Here is a 20669-nt window from a genome sequence, read left to right as displayed (position 1 = left end):
TGGTCGAAGTTCCCTAATCTCGCCCGAAGCCACCTAGACATCACCCGAAATTGCAGTCAAAAAGTGCTAGATTCCTTCTCTAACATGGCTTCGACGAATGGGTATTAACTTCGACCAAAGTTAACAAGTCTCGACCGAATGAAGCATAATCTCGCTCGAATTTGCACACAGACACATCCAGTAATTTCCTTCAACTAAGCTACACCCAAAGCTCTGATAAATCCTTTTGAGATCATGTAACACCCCGTAATTTATCGGGTTTAAAAAGAAAATATAATAAGATAAAAAAATAAATAAGATTATTAAATTATACTATTTTACATATATAATTATAAGAATAAAGTAAATTAAATTTTAACGGTAACGAGTTTTATCACGTACGATGTCATCGCGTGATGTTTCTTTTCTCTTTTAACAATATCATAATAATTACTTAATTAATTAATTAATTTTTAAAAAAATAATTAGGGGAAATTGAGGGGGTGGCCGGTTGGTGGAGGCATGGGAGAAGTCTTGTAACTCCTCTCATAATAGTGTATTATGGCACAATTATGACCATTATCTTAAGTGCCTATTAATCCTTAAACTCCTTTGATTTTCCTCACCATTTCAAAACTTCAAGTAAACGAAAAAAATTCAGAAATTTTCTCCCTTTTTGCTCCTTGAATTCGGCACATTCAAAAGGAAAAAAAAAATTTGTTGTTCAATCCAATCATTTGATCAAAGGGTAAGTTTAATTGAATTGTTAATAATAGATATTATATACAAAGATTTCTAAAAAGAATTATAGTTTATGTATCATGATATCCTATGACTTATAAGAGGATTGAATATTTTTCTTTTATATATGAAAATTTTCACTAATAATCCTTTAATAAACTTTAATTTGTTAAAAGGATTAAGAAAAGAACTTCTTGATCAATATTCTTTTATGGTTTACTTTTCTCTAACAAAATTTCAATTGTTAGATGAAATTTAAATGTTATAGACCAAATAGTGTAGTTATTCAAGAGATTATAAATCCTTTAGCAAAATTTGATTTGTTTGAAGGATTGTGTTTATACATATATACATTTTGATTTAAAAGGGTGATTTGGTTTTATAATTCTACAAAATTTTAATTTGTCAAGAGAATTAAGTATTTAATTTAATTATCATAATTTATGAAATTTTAAGTTTCTTGAAGGATTTTGTGAATGTGACCTTGTTAGATGTATTTTTGTCATGGGATTTAAAAGGTTAATCATTTGAATAATGTATATATAATAATAATAATAATAATAATAATAATAATAATAATAATAATAATAATAATAATAATAATGAAAAAAAAAATTCGGGCAACAGCAGTTCTGTCTTGGTAAAGGTGCCGATCCGGAAATGTTAGTCGTGTTCCGTTGTTTTATGTACCGATGCGTTAAAAACTCGTTAAACGCTTAAAATAATTAAAAATAGTAATTGAATGTTAGAAATTATGAGATTTGGTACCCAAGGTAATTGACGCGTTCCGAACGCAACGGCGAAGTTGGATTTTTCATTTGAATTCATTAAACTGTGCAAATCGATCATTTAACTTTCTGGTTAAAATTTACAAATTGGAACTATTAGGAATTTGATGAAAACATTTAAAATTATCAAATCCTAGTGATGTCTTAGTAGTATGGAGTGGATTAAATGTGTAAACACGTTCTAATACATGATTGTTTTGTGTGTGTATGATATTTAGGACCTCGATTCATAAGAGGACGAAATTTCTATCGTGGTTAAATATCGTTTGGTTGCAGCGCTTAAAGATACACGCTTTGACCATACTGTTTATGTGGTTGTGCAAGTAGTGTTGTTTCATTTCTAATCGAGGCATTGTAAATCACATAAGGATTAGACATCTTAAATAATTTGAAAGAAGTTAATTGGAAATTGAGAATTTATGTGGTTGTCACCCAAAGGGATTGACGTTTGGTTGTATTATGTTACCCAAAGGGGTTAACGTATTGGTTTGGATTATTACAATTATTGTTCCCATGACAGTTTTGGATCATTACGGTCACCATGGGGGTATGCATACTTTAGCCTTTGACGACCCGAGCAGGACGGGCGACGTTTTAGGTCGGTGGTTGCCTTGGGATTAGCTCTCCCAAGTGTATTCCTCCAATAAGATTTGGATTTATACTTGAACGACCCGAACAGGACGGGCATCGTTACAAGTTGAGATTAACTAATAATGAATGTATTAGAGCCTATGCATGCTAGGATAAACATATTGCTTGAGTTCAACCCGATTGATATTTAAAGTCTCTGACGTGTATTGGTTTGTTTCTTTGGAACTTACTGTGTGTTGTCATACGACGACTAGTAGGTTGATTGCAGGTGGGGTCTAGAGTGAGGTCTCGACTTAGAACCCGTAATCATCAAGACTATGCTATTATCTTTTTGTATTGGATTATAAGTAGAAAAAACTCTGTACTTATGTAACAGGAGATAGTGTAGTTTTTTTTTCGCTTTCGCTTATTTCAATTAGTTTGTCTAGAGACCTTTAGGCTCTCGAGTTGTACGTAAAAGCTTCTGCTGACTTATTTTCTTTCACGCTGGTACTGTTTTCTGTTTTAGCTATATTTCTTTATCGATGGAACGTTGACAATCCTAGAGAAAAGTCTTCTCTAGAGTCCAAAGAGTGAACCGGAGTTTGTATTTTCATATGGATTTCCGGGTCAATTAAACCCGACAGTTACAATTGGTATCAGAGCCAACGTTCCTCATATGATAAAGGAATAAACAACCTTAGTAGAGAGTGGGGAAGTAGTCCTTAGGACGTAAATTTGTTGATATGTGTTTGTGTTGTATGTTGTTAGGTGATAAGTAATGTTTTATTTTTGTTCTTTCGTGTAGAATCAGGAAATATGAATAAGGGAAAAACACCTATGGACTCGCACACCCCCAGTGACTCTAGGAAAACACCGATGTTTAACCCAAAGAATGTCTGGAGAGAAGTCTCTAATGATGATATTTGAAGGATAAGGGATGGTGAAAGTATCCGGGATTATAGGAAAAAGATGCTGATGGCTAAAACAAAAGTCGAAAGGGTATGTTACGACTTAGAGCGGGACCAAAATAGGTTGTATCATTTATCCGAGACTAGGAGCGGAGTAGGACTTACACAAGGGGAGCCTAGTAGGGATAATCATCAAGAAGAACCCCTAGAAGAGGAAGAACCCATGGAAGAGGGAGAACTCAACTTAGGGTATGAACCTGAACTAGCTGCAAAATCAATGGAGGAACGGATCTTACCTAATCTGCCACGAGTAGAACACGAGATTCAGTCTGAGAGTGATATTGAAATGTGGGAGCCTTTGCGGGAACCACCTACTTATATAGAGATTTCCAACGAAGATGAAAGAAGGACTTGGGGGTTGCATTATGATATGTATGACTATGAGACTGGGTATGATAGGGGGTGGTCAGAGGAGGACGACCCCGAAGAGGAAGTACCAACAAACCACCCTAGGGAGTGATAGTGAATCAGAAGAAGCATATTCAAATTCCAGCTCGGATTCTGGGGAAGACGGGGATGATGAAGACTTTGATATAGTAAGTTACGACGAGACTGTTGACTTTTGGGACGCTTGGCGTTAAATGTTTTACTTCTCTTCTTAGTACCTTTCCTTTAGTTATTTTCTTTTAAATTATTATCTTCTATGAATAATGTAAATGCTTTGCGTGAATCAGTTATGATGTATTAGGGAATATCAATATTATAATAAGATTATGTTCTTCTTCCAATGAGGTGTGATGTGCATTATATATTTGAAACACTTTTACAGTATTTCATTAAGTTTAATATATATATACATATGAATAAATACACTTATGTACTAATAAATAAGTAATTAAATGTTAAGTCAAAAACTTAGCAAACTCTGTTCTTTCTCCAAAACTTTCGAACCTTAGGACATTCTTGTGATTAGTACCTTTTCTTTCGCTTGCAGAAGATGCCTCCGATTTCTAGGAAAAGACTGTCTAGAAGCAGTGTCAACCGTACACTAAGGAGTTTAGTAAGAGCTCTTGCAGATGTGGGCACTTCACGAGAGAAATCTGTGTCAGAATTAACCTTTGATATGAGTAAGAGGATTAGTCAGCGCAAACCCTCGACTTTCAATGGTAAGGGGGAACCATCGGAAGTCGAGCTCTCGTTAAGGGAATTTGACAAACTTTTTGATGTGGTTGAATGCCCAGAGGAACTAAAGGTCAACCAGACTGCGTTTTATTTGGTTGGTGAAGCCGACTATTGGTGGGCAAATAGTAGATCTGGGTTATTAGAACAAGCTGATGAAGTCTTTAATTGGGATTTGTTTAAAAGGGTTATGCGAGAGAAATTCTACCCTTTGCACGTGAGAAAAGATAAGTCAAACAAGTTCGCTCATTTGGAGATGGGAGACATGACTGTTGATGAATATTACCGAAAGTTTTTGGAATATATTCAGTACTGTCCTGACGATGTTCCCACTGAGGAGAAAAAGATGCAGCGATTTGAATTGGGATTGTCATATGACATTTAACAACATATTGAGAGCGATCGCTATAATACCCTGGAACAGATGTACAAGCGTGCGTCTCAAATAGGGAACATTCTGAGGAAGAAGAAGGAAAAATTGAAGGGTAAGGTCCCTGAGAAGAGGAAGGAAATTGCAAGCTAGGCATCAGGGAGTTCATTGGACTTTTATCAGAAGAAAGCTAGAACCTTCGGTAATTTTCAGGGAAGTAGGTCTAGTACAAATTCTGGGTTTAGGGAAGACGCGAAGCCTACTAAGCCATTACTGGACCGATATGGCAATGAAAGGAAGTAATTCTGTAGGAGATGCAGGGGAAACCATCCTAGAAAGGATTGTGATGGGAATTCGGTTGAATGTAATTTTTGCCATAAGAGGGGAAATAAAGAGTATGAATGCTACATCAAAAAAGGGAGTGGGAGTCAACAGCTGGGTGGGCAGCACCGACAACAAAATTTGAATAACTCCGAAAGGCAAGTCAACCTGCAGTACGGAAATGGTAATCATGGAAACACTGCTCAGAGGTTTCAGCGACCTATTAGTGGGGGACAAGGCCGGGTGGATGGAAACCGGATCGAAGGGTCAGGTATGCAACGTGGGGGTAATCAAGTGGAAGGAATAAATGCACAGCCATTTGGTGGACGGGTAACTGCGGTCAGTGCAAGGGAAGCTGACCAAGCAACGGATGTAGTTACAGGTACGTTCACCATCCATTCTGTAGCTGTTAATATACTTTTTGACGCGGGTGCAACATGTTCATTTCTTGCAAAGAGTAAAGTAGAGGAGTTGAATTTAGGAACATTTGAAAAAGTTTCTCATATAGTGGCTGTTCCATCGGGAAGATTGTACAATTGTGATAGATTGTATAAGGAAGTGCCCTTAAGAATAGGGAAGGTCATTTTTCCTAGTGACTTGTATGTGTTAGATATGGAAGGCTTAGAGGTAAGTTTTGGGATGGACTGGTTAGGAAAATATAAAGCCACTACAAAATGTAGGGAGCAGAGATTGACGCTATATCGAAAATTTCAAAAAGGACCCCGAACGAATTTGGTGTCGACCTTAGAATTGCAAAGACTCATGAGGCAAAGACACCCTGTGTACTTATGTCATATCAGCCAAGTGGGGAAGAAGGAGGAGGATCCTAAGAATATTGCGGTTGTGAATGAATTTAAAGATGTTTTCCTTGATGAAATTCCCGGCATGCCACCTCAACGGGAAATTGATTTCACAATAGACTTGGTGCCTGGGACGGGACCGATTTCTAAGGCCTGTTAGCGCATGGCTCCGAAGAAGATGGAAGAATTAAAGTCTCAGGTTGAGGAACTTTTGGACAAGGGTTATATCCGACCTAGTGTTTCCCCTTGGGGGGCTCTAGTTCTTTTTGTAAGGAAGAAAGATAGAAGTCTGAGATTATGTATTGATTATAGGGAACTAAATAAGGTGACCCTTAAGAACAAATACCCGTTACCCCGCATCGACGATGTATTTGATCAATTGAGAGGATCTGGGATCTTTTCAAAAATTGATTTAAGATTGGGTTATCACCAGCTAAGAATAGCTGAAGGGGATATATATAAAATAGCTTTTAGAACACGTTATGGGCATTATGAGTTCACTGTGACGCCTTTTGGAATAACAAATGCTCCAACTGCATTCTTGTGTTTGATGAATCAAGTATTTAGTGCGTTTTTGGATAAGTTCGTGGTAGTCTTTATTGATGACATATTTGTCTATTCGAAAGACCGGGATGATCATGAGAAACATCTACGTTTAGTCCTGTAAACCCTGCGAGAAAATAAGTTGTACGCGAAATTGTCGAAGTGTGACTTTTGGTTGGAAAAGGTCTCATTGTTGGGACATTTTGTTTCTAAGGAGGGCGTCTTGGTTGATCCGGCAAAAATAGAGGCAGTTCGAAGTTGGTCGTCACCAAAGAATGTCACCGAAGTACGAAGTTTCTTGGGCTTGGTCGGGTATTACCGTCGTTTTATCAAGGATTTCTCGCGTATTGCCTGGCCTATGACTTCATTGATGAAGAAAGAGAAGAAGTTCGAGTGGACTGACGAGTGTGAACAGGCCTTCGTGATTTTGAAGGAAAGGTTAACTATGACCCCTGTTCTTACTCTATCTGACCCAAATTTGGATTATATTGTTTACAGTTACGCATCGAAGAAAGGATTGGGTTGTGTACTGATGCAGGACCGTAAGGTGATTGCTTACGCATCACGACAATTGAAAGTACATGAAGTTAATTATCCTACCCATGATCTGGAGTTAGCTGCTCAAAATATGGCGGCATTACTTGTATGGCGTCAAATGTAGGATCTACACTGATCATCAGAGTCTGAAGTATCTCTACACTCAGCCCGATTTAAACATGCGACAACGTCGGTGGCTAGAGTTGATGACAGATTATGATTTGGAGTTCATATATCATGAGGGACGAGCAAGTTTAGTAGCCGATGCGTTGAGTAGGAAGTCCAATCACTCATTGTCCGCCTTGGACGGAGTTGAAGAGTTGCATCGGGATTTTGCGAGGTTGAACTTGGAAGTGGTGCGTAAGGGTGAATTACAGGGATGTCTGAATGCTTTGTCTATTCGACCTTGGTTCTTTGAAGAAATTTTGAATTCCCAGTATAAAGACCCGAAACTGTTGAAGTTAAAGGAACAAGCTCGGGAAGGAAAAGCGGAGGGATTCTTTGTTCATGAAGATGGGAGCTTGAGGTTCAATGGTCGCTGGTGTTTGCCAACAGGGGAAGAATCTTTGAAGGAACGTATCTTGGATGAGGCCCATTGTACGAAATTTTCAGTCCATCCGGGCGGTGACAAAATGTATCAAGACCTTAAGCTAATGTTTTGGTGGTCTGGGATGAAGAAGGATATTGCAGATTATGTCTCGCGCTATTTGACTTGTCTTGAGCATAAAAGACCAGGAGGTAACTGCAACCTGTGGAGATACCGGTATGGAAGTGGGATGATATCTCTATGGATTTTGTTGTGGGTTTACCCCGGACGAAGGCGGGAAATGATGCGTTATGGGTCATAGTGGATCGTTTGACTAAATCAGCACGTTTCATCCCTATGAACTGTCGTTGGGAGATGGAACAATTAGCTCGAGCTTACATTAAGTATGTTGTGCGATTTCACGGTGTGCCCCGTACTATTGTGTCCGACAGAGATACACGGTATTTGTCACAATTTTGGCAAACCTTGCAATAGGCAATGGGCACTACGTTGCTTTATAGTACGTCTTTCCATTCGCAGACGGATGGGCAGAAGGAACGGACAAATCAGATACTAGAATATATGTTGCGCGCTATTGCCATGGATTGGCAAGGGTCGTGAGATGAACATTTGGACCTGGTCGAATTTTCTTACAACAACAGTTATCAGGCATCTATACAGATGGCTCCATTCGAGGCTTTGTATGGGCGTCGTTGTTGTAGTCCGGTTTATTGGAATGATTTCACCGAAGCAGTGACGTTGGGGCTTGAATTGTTGTTCCAGATGACTGAGAAAGTGAGATTGGTAAGGGATCGTTTGAAAGTGGCACAGGATCGTCAGAAGTCTTACGCAGATTTAAAGCGACGACCAGAAGAGTTCATCGTGGGCGAACGAGTATTACTTTGCGTGTCACCCATGCGTGGAGTAGTGCGTTTTGGTGCTCGTGGAAAGTTGAGCCCTCGATTCATAGGACCATATGAAATTTTGGAACAGGTGGGTAAGGTGGCATATCGGTTAGCCCTTCCAAATTCCTTGGAAAAGGTACACGACGTATTTCATGTGTCGCAGCTTAAGCGATATCATGCTGCAGCCTCTCATGTCTTAGATCCCAAACCTTTAGATTTGGATACATCCTTGTCTTACTCTGAGAAACCAGTTAGAATCTTGGACACGAAGGTCCGTAGTACAAGGCGGAAGGATATATCTATGGTAAAAGTCTTGTGGTCAAATCACAAACATGAAGCGGCTACATGGGAAACGGAGGACTTTATGCGAGCAAAGTACCCTCATCTCTTTCAGGTTAGTAGCGTTACGGGGACGTAACTTCCTAAGGGGGGTAGAAGGCGATAGGAATTTCGCGCGAGTGTTTTGTGAGGGCGTAACCTCTTTGACTTATAGTCTTGCCTCTTTACAAGTGTCGTGTTAAGATAGAGTTTGTGTCCTGCGTTTTTCGTTGTCATGCAAGTTACGAGGGTGTAACTTTTTTTAAGGGGGGTAGTCTGTAACACCCCGTAATTTATCGGGTTTAAAAAGAAAATATAATAAGATAAAAAGATAAATAAGATTATTAAATTATACTATTTTACATATATAATTATAAGAATAAAGTAAATTAAATTTTAACGATAACGAGTTTTATCACGTACGATGTCATCGCGTGACGTTTCTTTTCTCTTTTAACAATATCATAATAATTAATTAACTAATTAATTAATTTAAAAAAATAATTAGGGGAAATTGAGGGGGTGGCCGGTTGGTGCAGGCATGGGAGGAGTCTTGTATTCGGCACATTCAAAAGGAAATAAAAATTCTTGTTGTTTAATCCAATCTTTTGATCAAAGGGTAAGTTTAATTGAATTGTTAATTATAGATTTTATATACAAAGATTTCTAAAAAAAATTATATTTTATGTATCATGATATCCTATGACTTATAAGAGGATTGAATATTTTTCTTTTATATATGAAAATTTTCACTAATAATCCTTTAATAAACTTTAATTTGTTAAAAGGAATAAGAAAAGAACTTCTTGATCAATATTCTTTAACGAAATTTAAATTTGTTATAAGAATTAAGAATTAAAGTTATAATGATATTAAAATAATTTTTTTTATGGTTTACTTTTCTCTAACAAAATTTCAATTGTTAGATGAAATTTAAATGGTATAGACCAAGTAGTGTTGTTATTCAAGAGATTATAAATCCTTTAGCAAAATTTGATTTGTTTGAAGGATTGTGTTTATACATATATACGTTTTGATTTAAAAGGGTGATTTGGTTTTATGATTCTCTACAAAATTTTAATTTGTCAAGAGAATTAAGTATTTAATTTAATTATCATAATTTATGAAATTTTAAGTTTCTTGAAGGATTTTGTGAATGTGACCTTGTTAGACCATATTGTTTATGTGGTTGTGCAAGTAGTGTTGTTTCATTTCTAATCGAGGCATTGTAAATCACATAAGGGTTAGACATCTCAAATAATTTAAAAGAAGTTAATCGGAAATTGAGAATTTATGTGGTTGTCACCTAAAGGGGTTGACGTTTGGTTGTATTATGTTACCCAAAGGGGTTAATGTATTGGTTTGGATTATTAAGATTATTGTTCCCATGGCAGTTTTGGATCATTACGGTCACCATGGGGGTATGCATACTTTAGCCTTTGACGACCCGAACAGGACGGGCAACGTCTTAGGTTGGTGGTTGCCCTTGGATTAGCTCTCCCAAGTGTATTCCTCCAAAAAGATTTGGATCTATACTTAAACCACCCAAACAGGACGGGTTGAGATGGCCACGGAGTGGGTTACCCAGAACCGAACCGGTGCCGAACCGCTTGGAACCGGAACCGTAACCGGAACCATTCGCGACAGGTTCCGAACCGACCCGAACCGCGGAACTGTGAAACCGCCCGGTAAAAAACTGCATGAACCGGACCTAAGAACCGCGGGTTGGAACCGGAACCGGAAGCAAAACCGGGACCAGTCCGGGTGAACCGGCCCAACGATTCCATAGAACCGGAATGGGGACCGGTCTGGGTGAATCGGCCTAGCGGTTCCATGGAACCGGAACCGTGAATCTAGCCGTTGGGGATTTTTCTATAAATACCCATCACTTTCAATCATTTTCATTCACAACTCATCTATTCTCCTACTCTCTCTACTTAATTACTTAATTACGCAATTATTCTCTTAATCACATAATTAGTCTTTTAATTATTTCTTAATTTAGTTAATTACATAATTAGTCTTTTATTTATTTCTTAATTTAGTTAATTACATAATTAGTCTATTAATTATTTATTTATTTCTTAATTCTATTATTATTTCAATATTATCAATCATGTCTTCTTTTTTGAAAAAAGCCTCTAAAAGTTACTAAAGTGGCAAAATCATTGGGAGGTTCTAGCTCCAAAAGGAAGGCCACTTCAACTCTGTCGGTATCAACAACACCTTTGATTAGTAATTATAATTATGAACCAAATTATCCAGAAGGGTACGACCAAGAATTACACAATTATGCAGAAGAAGTGGAAAGAGAAATACAAATTGATGAAGAGGAAGAACAAGAAGAGGAACCAACGACCCCTATTGTGATACATAATTCTCGACAGTCATTAACAAGATCACATGAAAAACAACTACAACAACAACAACAAAGACAAGCTCGTGGTAAAACGAGTCAATTTCCAAACTATCGGTTAGTTTTATAATTTTATTCTTCAAATTGATTAAATTTTAAATTTAAATTTATTTTTTATGTTTTCTGAATACGTGTTAGGTGGTGGTACGGGATCTTTTAACAAACATTTGGCAAAGAAACATGAAATCACAAAAGAAACTCATGCAGCAAGCGGCAGGGGGACCACAAGTGGAAATCGACAGTGGGACATTCCCAACACAGGTATGCCTTTTAAATATAATCGTAATGATATGATTAATGAATTTTCTAAGTATGTAATTTGTGATGAATTTCCATTTAACCATGGTGAAAGTAGGGCATACGAGCATTACATTAGAAAAACTTTGCAACCACAATATAGAGCAATCCCTAGGAGCACTCTTAAACGACACACAATTAAATTATATGAAACAATGCGCTATGATTAGTAGAAATATTTAAATTTTTTAATGGTAGGGTTAGCATAACAACTGATATTTGGTCTGCTCCCCCACATTTAGAATCTTATATGTGTGTAACAGCACATTGGATAGATCAAAATTGGATTATTCAAAAAAGAATAATTGCTTTTGAGGCAATGCTCGAAAGACATACGAGTGAAAACATAAAATACAGATTAGTAAGGATATGTAGAGGATGGAACTTATTAGATAAGATATTTTGTTGTTCTACCGATAATGCAACCGCTAACATTAAATGTACGGAACTTTTGTATAACGAACCTGTATTTAGTTTTATCCTTGGGGGTAGATTATTACACATACGTTGTTGTGCTGATATAGTAAACTTATCTTGCCAAGCAGGTATAAAACAATTAAGTGATTTATTAGATCCAATTAGAGACATAGTGAAGTGGCTTAGAATTGGACAGATAAAGAGACGATATAAGCAATTATGTGACCATTATCAACTAAAAAAAGTGTATTGGTCATTAGATACTCCTACACGTTGGGGCTCAACCAACGATTTATTAAGAAAAGCGATTGCTTATCATCCAGTTATAACTCAACTTTATAGTGAATGTACAGATAGCTATATAACTGATGACACATGGGAACTAGCTATAGGTGTACATAAAATATTAGAAACGTATGACCACGCAACTAAGATTTTTTCATATGTTTATGAACCAAACGTCCACTTAGTAATAAGTGAGTGTATTACTATTTTTATCATCTTCTTAAACATACGCATGATGATACTAACCCATATTTAAAGCCTTCTAGCAGATATGATGGATAAGTGGAAGACATATTTTACCGATTTTTCCTTTTATTTATGGAATTGCAACCATTTTAGACCCATGTTTTAAGACAAAATTCCTTACTAAAGTAATTGGATTTTACTACCAATCATTAGATCGCCCGCGTAGTGATGTACATAATTATGTTTGAACTTGTATAAAACTTTTAGCAGAAATTTATGATTACTATGCTAGTGTATAAAACCCAAAACACGATACGTCTAGGAGAGTCAGCGGAAGCATCTAACCAACCAGATGATGATGACGAAGACGAATAGGATCAATCGGACAACGATAAATCAACATTCAACAACTACAAATAAAAGGTATGAAAGAACTACGTGGGCTTTGATTCCTTCGGGATACGTAGGTAGCTTAGTATTCCTTTGGGTACTGGGTTCAAGTCCATTTTCTCCCTCTTTTTTTATTAATCATCTTTATCGACATTATCGTTGATTCGTTTCTTATTAATTTATTTTTTTCATTCTTTTTAGTAAATATTTTAATAACGATGACAACTTGACATGCAATGAATTTCGCTAATAATCAAGTAATCATCAAAGGTACGTCCGCAATATTATAGTATTTTTATATTATATAAATGTTTAAAGGAAAAATAAAAATGGAACCGATGGTCCGACCCGCCCTTCCCACGAGTTGGAACCGCCGGAACCGCCTCATGAACCGCCAAGGAACTGTTTGGAACCGCCCGGAACCGAAACCGGAACCGTTCGCGACAGGTTCCAAATGGAACCGAAACCGGGTGGAACCGGAACGGAACGGACCCAACCCGGACCGTGGCCATGCCTAAGGACGGGCAACGTTACAAGTTAGAATTATCTAATACTGAATGATTTATACTTGAACAACCCGAACAGGACGGGCAACGTTACAAGTTGAGATTAACTAATAATGAATGTATTAGAGCCTATGCATGCTAGGATAAACATATTGCATGTGTTCAACCCGATTGATATTTGTATGAAGTCTCTGACGTGTATTGGTTTGTTTCTTTGGAACCTACTGTGTGTTGTCATACAACGACTAGTAGGTTGATTGCAGGTGGGGTCTGGAGTGAGGTCTCAACTTAGAACCCGTAATCATCAAGACTATGCTATTATCTTTTTGTATTGGATTATGAGTAGAAAGAAACTCTGTACTTATGTAACAGGAGATAGTGTAGTTTTCTTTTCGTTTTTGCTTATTTCAATTAGTTATTCTAGAGGCCTTTAGGCTCTTGAGTTGTATGTAAGAGCTTCCGCTGACTTATTTTCTTTCATGCTGGTATTGTTTTCTGTTTTAGCTATATTTCTTTATCGACGGAACATTGATGCTCCTAGAGAAAAGTCTTCTCTAGAGTCCAATGAGTGAACCGAAGTTTGTATTTTCATATGGATTTTTGGGTCACTTAAACCGGACCGTTACAGGTCATGTATAGAACATCCAAATGGCTTGAAACTCCATCAAATGACCTTCGAACTTTCTTCATCTTTAATGAAAGCCTTCATGATCTATAATAAGATGTCGAACTTTGTAATGATGTATCATTGAAGCTTGGTAGACATGATTGAGGACTGAGATGGTTGGAAACTTGTTTGAATCACTCGAACATGGAACAATAAGGCATAAAAAGGCAAATAACGACAAAAAAACTCAAATTAGCGAATCATGCCCACATTCGACCTCAAAACGCTAACTTAAGGTCTCGATAAACAACAAAGAAGAAGCAATAAGTGTAAAATACTATAGTAGATAATGTGATACAACATATGTGCTATGTGATGTAATTCTATAGAAACTGCAGTAGATAATTGTATTTTTTATTTACAATCCCGCACATAAGCTAAACAACAGTACATACTCATTCTTGCTTCTACCCATTCGACCACTATACAGTTCCTTTCAACCTAAAGTTGTTAAAATCGAGATTCTACTTGAAATCGGTCAGACCTGTAAAATCGAATAGGTAGAATCGAATCGTAGAATTATAAGATTCTACAATAAACTTAAATTTGCTATCTAGTCATATTTATTCACCTCAAAAGTTTAAGTTTATTAATTAAAGTTTCATTCACTTCATTTTTACTAATGAAATAGAAAAATATTTAATAATTAGTTTAAATCTTCATACCTAGATGAAGAAATTTATTTTTTTAAAATTATGATGATGGATCATTAAATTGTAAGAAAAATTGGTACATAAGAAAAATTTATAAAATTAAAAATAAATATGTAGAATCGAATCGTTAAATCGTCGAATCGTAAAATCGTGTTATGATTCTACCTCTACAAATTTTATATTAATTAGAATCGTAAGTTTCTACGAACTTACGATTGTACCTATGATTCGAATCGCTCGCTTATTTTTAGATCGTAAAATCGTAGAATCGTAGATCAAAATCGCGATTTTAATAATCAACCTACTGTGCAAAATTAAGGTTCATTCAACCTAGAAAACTCCATTGTTGGTGTTCATTCATTTCATTCGTTACATTCAAATGTTGTGTGAAATTAAGCTTCAAGTTTGCTTCATTCATCCAACTTTAAACTCTATTGTTGGTGTTTTTCAAGCTTGAAGTTTCTTCGAGCTTTTCCAGGTTCAACATTCGTTCAAATTTCTTCAAGTTTTCAACTGCTTAGTGATAATTTCCCATGTTAATTTCTCATCAATTCAAACTTTCATATTATCCCCATTTTTTCCCTTTTCCCTCTTCCCTTATATAAAGCCATAAGTGGTGTTTTTTAAATTTATTTTTACTTTTTTTGTTAAAAATGATTTTGTGTACTAATTATGTCTATCTTACTACATTGTAGGTCACATTGTAACTACTCGTCACTTTGAGTGCTTAACATTGTCATTTAAATACCCTAGATAATTAAAATGATTGTGTGCTATGCATGTGGTCCACAAGTTACACTATTAAATGCAATAATGTAGTTTGATACATTTTTAAAAAAGAGTAATGGGGATGAAAATATTAAAATGTAAAAACGTTGTAAAGGGTGAATTATGCAAAGGCCGGAGGTTTATAGTTAGTATGTAGTATAATTAAAGTGAGACACGAAACATATTAAACTTGTTATATTATATGTACCAAGAACTTGTCTTGTTATGGTTGATTATTATTTGTTTCATAGATCTACACTTCCAAATTGTGTTTTTGTGTCTTTGCTGGTCAATTTGAGTTTTTTTTAATCTTTCAACACAAACTTTCCATTACACGACACATGTAGTCATGATGGTAAATATGTTAACTGTAACATTCGTTTTCTTTTTTTTTTTCTAAAAAAAAGAATAATAATAATAATAAATAAATAAATTTCAGAAATTTTAAAAACAATTAAAAAAAAAATAACTCCCCATTAACAAATAACTTCCCACTTCTCCCTCTAAATCTTATAACTAACCTCACTTACCTATTATAAATTAAATCAATTACCCATAATTCATTCACATTATTACTCACACTTCCTTTTTCTCCTACAAACTACTTCCTTCATCCTCCAATTGCTTAAAATTTAATCAAGAAAAGGCAAGATTTTGATATTAAAGGTATATAATTTCATCTCTTTATAATATTATTCTACCAATTTCAATCCAAATTACACAATATTTATTTGATAAAAAAAAAATTATTTCTGACCTTAGTTTTTCGGCGATACGGCAGTCACCGGGATACAACCGACGTGCGACGGCGGCCACTGCCTACCGGCACCTTCTCCTTCTTCCTTCTCCCTTTCTCCTCATCTCTCTTCCTTCCCTTTCTTCTTTGTTATCGTGGGTATCCTGCACAAAACCCACCTTTCTCTTTTTCTTTTCGTCGATTTCAATGGACTTTGTAATAGGATTGCCAAAGTCAAAAACAGGGAAGAATGCCATATGCGTGACAGTGGATCGATTAAAAAAAACAACAAGGTTTATAGCGATGAAGAATACTTGGTCAATGCAACAGATGGCAGACGCGTATTTTCAAGAGGTAGTGAGATTGCATGGTGTGCCTAAGGACATTGTATCGGATAGAGATTCGAGATTTCTGTCCAAATTTTGGATGATGCTACAAGAAGCAGTAGGAACGATACTAAAGTTCATACTGCATTTCATCCAGCAACAGATGGTCAAACATAGAGAATGATTGATTCATACTACAGAATACAAAGAAGGTAAGGTTGATTCAAGAACGTATGAGGGGAGCGCAAGATCGTCGGAAGTCGTATGCAGACAAAAGGAGGAGGGCATTAGAGTTTAAAGTAGGTGAAAAAGTTTTGCTCAAAGTGTCATCAACCAAGGGTGTCATGAGATTTAATAGGAAGGGTAAATTGAGTCCTCGTTTTATAGGTCCTTATGAAGTATTGGAACGAATTGGGAAAGTAGCCTATAGATTAGCCCTACCTATGAACCTAGCCAAAGTCTACAATGTCTTCCATGTATCCCAACTCCGAAAATATGTCCATGACCCTTCCCATATCATACAACCTGAAACCATTGAACTTGATAAATCCCTTACCTTTGAAGGAAAGCCAATAAAAATCCTTGATACCAAAAAAAGATGTACCCGGAACAAGGAAATTAAGTTGGTCAAGATATTATGGGCGAACCAACAAACTAAAGAAGCCACATGGGAAACCGAAGTTGACATGAGAAAGCGATACCCCGAACTTTTCGAACAGGTACGTTGAGTTTTGAGGACGAAACTTTTTAAAATAGGGGGGGGGGGGGGTTATGCGAGTCTATCAAAACCATCCAATCTTCTTTTTCTTTTAAAACTTCAGTAGTTAACTTTAAGCTCAAAGACGAACTTTTGTTTTAAGGGGAGTGTACGTAACATTCGTTTTCTTTTTTTTTTTTAAATAATAATAATAAATAAATAAATAAATAAATTTTAAAAATAATAAAAAAATAAATAAATAACTCCCCATTAACAAATAACTTCACACTTCTCCCTCTAAATCTTATAACTAACCTCACTTACCTTTTATAAATTAAATCAATTACCCTTAATTATTTCATATTATTACTCACACTTCCTTTTTCTCCTACAAACTACTTACTCCATCCTTAAATTGCTTAATATTTAATCAAGAAAAGAGAAGATTTTGATATTAAAAGTATGTAATTTCATCTCTTTATAATATTGTACTACCTATTTCAATCCAAATTACACATTTTGTACTTGATAAAAAAAATTATTTCTGACCTTAGTTTTCCCGCGATACAGCAGTCACCGGGATACCACCGGCGTGCGACGGCGGCCACTAGAGCCACCGCCGGCCGGCACCTTCTCCTTTTTCGTTCTCCCTTTCTCCTTCTCTCTCTTCCTTCCCTTTCTTCTTTCTTTTCGTGGGTATCCTGGACAGAACCCACCTTTCTCTTTTTTTTTATAATAATTATGATTTCTTTTTTTTTCTTATCTTTTATTTTAACTCTTACAATTTTAAATTACATGTTTAAAATTATTCTTTTTAAATAAAGTATATAAAAGGAAAAGGAGTCTTTTAATTTATTTATTTCGATGGGTTGATCGGGGTATTAAATTGAGATATATTATTTTCTCGTGTAGACAGCGGATTCGTAGACAGAGATTATTTGGAGCGTACGTTGTCTAGGATCGTGTGACAAGGTAATTCTCAATGTCCATCTAATTAGGACTATCCCGTTAGTATTATGTGCTAAGTGATAATTAGTTGAAAGAGAAATATTTATAATATTATTTTGATGAGAGTTGTATTATTATTTCAATAATAATTTTAAATGCGATTGAATTTGGGAGAATATATTATGATATTAATATTGCAATTGAATACTCTTGAGATATATTTTTCTTGGGAAAACCTATGATCATAAAATAAAATGTATAATGTATGTTTGATTATATGTTTGTGTGTTCGCGACTAATTATTAAAATATATTAAATCACGTAAAGTGTAACACGAGGGAAATGAAGCTCTTAAATTTTTTGTGATTCAAGTATAAGGGTGATGAACAGGTTGTCCTGTTTGGTTAGTATAGCTACCGACAGTTATTATTAATTCTGATACTCGATACGATGTTTGGTCTTTCTTCTATTTGTTGTGATCCAAGTAGAAGGGGTGTGCACACTAGGGTTCCCTGAGACTACTCTGCTGGCCTTTAATTATTTGGGGTGACGACCTCTTGATGAAGTAGGTATAGGGGTAAAGTCTCGGCCTACTGGCGTTCTCGTTCCCTCAAATTAAAAATTGATTTTGTGGTTGTCATTATTAAATATTTAATTAATAAATTGGTTTATGTGATATTATATATATTGTTTTCTCAAATTGTTTTTCTTTTAAACTCAGCTATATATTATTTTCTAAAATTATCTTCAATTTGATTATATTTTATTTTCTTAAATCATTTTCGAATTTAATCGTTTTACGGGATGAAGTTGGAATTACTCAATTTCCTGATTTTTGGAGTTTTTCCCTTGTTTTTCTTGCATTCTTATGTTGCAGGTTATTGATTGCGTTGGAATCGTGGAATGAGGATCACTTAGAAATATAGCTTTTATTAGAGTCGTATTTCAGTTTAAATTTTTTTTAGTTGTTTAAATTTTATATGGATACAGATTACGTTTCAGTCTTTTATTCTGTTGTAAGACCCTTTGTTGGATTTAAAGTTATTAAGTTATTTATTAGTCGTTAAGCCTTATATTTATTTTATTAGAAATAGATGTGGCGGTAACACTCACATGAGTAGGTTTTGGCTCATGTTTTTAATAAAGGGTATTTCAAAAGTTCTACCTATTTTGAGGGTGTTACAAAATGGTATCAAAGCTTATGTTTATTTTGGTCAAATCTTAGGGTCGTTTAGGATTTAAAGTTTATAAAGGCTTAAATGAAAAATATGTTAAATGGTACAAGGTAAAATTATTTTAAATAATTTAAGTAAGTTACAAATAAAAATAAATTATGAGAGTGGGGACGAATGAGTTTATTGTTTGGAAGTACTTTTAATTACTTAGTAGTAGTGTGTTATTTCTTTTAATTATATTTTCGTTGTCTTTCATTTTTTTTGTTAGATGCCTCGATTCCGTTGCACTGCTAGGAAAAGTGTTATAAATTTTCGTGATGCACCGTACCATCTTTCTATGAAAGCAGGAGAACCCATTTCCTCATATGTCCATCGTAGGGATGGCAATGGGTATTGGACCCGACCCGGATCCGTGGATCCGTATCCGTTTTCACGGATCTGGGTCCTAAAAATATAGACCCGTCGGATCCGGGTCGGATACGGATCCTGTTTAATTTCACGGGTCCGGGTCCGGGTCTGGGAAAAATACCCAGATCCGGACCCGCGGATCTAAAGGACCCGTTTTTTTTTTTTATTATTATTTTTTTTATATCAATATTCACTGCAGGCTGCTGCAGTAAGTCATTTACCCTACTCCCTACCCCTCACTGCATATCTCATACAGGCTCTAGTGGAAGTGCTCACTACCTCTCAAAGTTCTCTGGATGATCAAGAGGATGATGAGCAAGGGTCAGTGGGCATTTGCATGAGGACAATATTAGTATTGAAGAAATTTGACAAATTCGAAACATTAGATTGTATGAAGAACATGAAGGATTCACTTTTATGGATAAATTTTTAATGTGTTTGTTGGATATTTTAAAGAGAATTTTAAGTTGTATAATACTTTTTTGGGTGATTCATTGTGAAATTATATGTATTATTAGCATTAGTCCATAAATATCGCTTTATTACAATCTAAATACATTTTTTTAAAAAAATAAAAATATAGGACCCGTTTTTGGACCCGGATCCGGTACTGGATCTGCAGTACCCACGGATCCGGATCTGGGTCTTGTAAAATTAGACCCGCGGATCCGGGTCCGGATCCGGATCCTCTTCTTGAAAACGGATCCGGGTCCGGGTCCACCTGGACCCGACCCGGATCCGACCCGTTGCCATCCCTAGTCCATCGTCTCCGTGTAAGCATGGAGAACTGCCACCTAAATAAGTATCATGGCAACTCTGATTATAACACACCACCTAAGCAAGCAGATGTCCTTATTCGAACCTTAAGTGATGTAGGCCCTTATGCCGAACTTAAGAAAGAATATAACGACATAATTAAAAACGGGAGACCCAATTGGGAAAGGTATGCGGATGAAAATGAGAAATGGTTCCTTACTCTAGAATATTTAGAAAAGAGGATGATCGATGCTAAGGCGAAGTGGATCTATAATGTATCTGGGAGCTTCTATGACTACGAGGATGAGAGTGATAGGGAAGATGATAACACCGATACCATACCTATACTTATTCAATCTGAAGATGAAGAAAACTATGAACCTAAGGAAGACTATGTAGAAGATCCTAAGGAGGATCCCGTGGAGGATCCCGAGGAGGATTTTGAGGAAGAGCCAGTTCGAAAGTGAATTTGATGATTACTTGTTAACTAGAAAAATGGAATAGGTTGGAACTTGTAAGCTTTAGATTATTTTACTAGTTGTCTTTATTT

General features: G+C 35.9%; 2 protein-coding genes across 2 annotated transcripts; both read left to right on the top strand.

The window, feature by feature from the left end:
• The first annotated feature begins 4592 nt into the window (after window positions 1–4592).
• LOC130808375 (uncharacterized) lies at window positions 4593–5819 on the top strand. The gene is made up of 3 exons (XM_057673852.1): window positions 4593–4658; window positions 4752–4837; window positions 4922–5819. Exons 1-3 carry the CDS (start codon window positions 4593–4595, stop codon window positions 5817–5819), a joined length of 1050 nt encoding a protein of 349 aa, XP_057529835.1.
• Window positions 5820–7763: 1944 nt separating this feature from the next.
• Window positions 7764–13557, top strand: LOC130808374 (uncharacterized). Its single transcript, XM_057673850.1, has 4 exons — window positions 7764–7882; window positions 7988–8159; window positions 8259–8564; window positions 13420–13557. Exons 1-4 carry the CDS (start codon window positions 7764–7766, stop codon window positions 13555–13557), a joined length of 735 nt encoding a protein of 244 aa, XP_057529833.1.
• The last annotated feature ends 7112 nt before the right edge of the window (window positions 13558–20669 follow it).

The sequence above is a fragment of the Amaranthus tricolor genome, chromosome 3 (assembly GCF_026212465.1).
Source record: "Amaranthus tricolor cultivar Red isolate AtriRed21 chromosome 3, ASM2621246v1, whole genome shotgun sequence".
In the NCBI taxonomy this organism is placed as follows: Eukaryota; Viridiplantae; Streptophyta; class Magnoliopsida; order Caryophyllales; family Amaranthaceae; genus Amaranthus; species Amaranthus tricolor.
This window is presented reverse-complemented; position numbering and strand designations above follow the sequence as displayed.

What these genes read in the sequence shown, in the direction of transcription:
- LOC130808375 (XM_057673852.1), top strand. Translation starts at nt 4,593, where the DNA reads ATGTACAAGCGTGCGTCTCAAATAGGGAACATTCTGAGGAAGAAGAAG. An exon ending in AGGAAAAATTGAAGGGTAAG is followed by an intron (nt 4,659 to 4,751) that starts GTCCCTGAGAAG and finishes GGTAATTTTCAG; the next exon opens with GGAAGTAGGTCTAGTACAAA. An exon ending in CGATATGGCAATGAAAGGAA is followed by an intron (nt 4,838 to 4,921) that starts GTAATTCTGTAG and finishes TTGCCATAAGAG; the next exon opens with GGGAAATAAAGAGTATGAAT.
- LOC130808374 (XM_057673850.1), top strand. Translation starts at nt 7,764, where the DNA reads ATGGGCACTACGTTGCTTTATAGTACGTCTTTCCATTCGCAGACGGAT. An exon ending in GCCATGGATTGGCAAGGGTC is followed by an intron (nt 7,883 to 7,987) that starts GTGAGATGAACA and finishes TCGTTGTTGTAG; the next exon opens with TCCGGTTTATTGGAATGATT. An exon ending in AGTACCCTCATCTCTTTCAG is followed by an intron (nt 8,565 to 13,419) that starts GTTAGTAGCGTT and finishes AGAGGCCTTTAG; the next exon opens with GCTCTTGAGTTGTATGTAAG.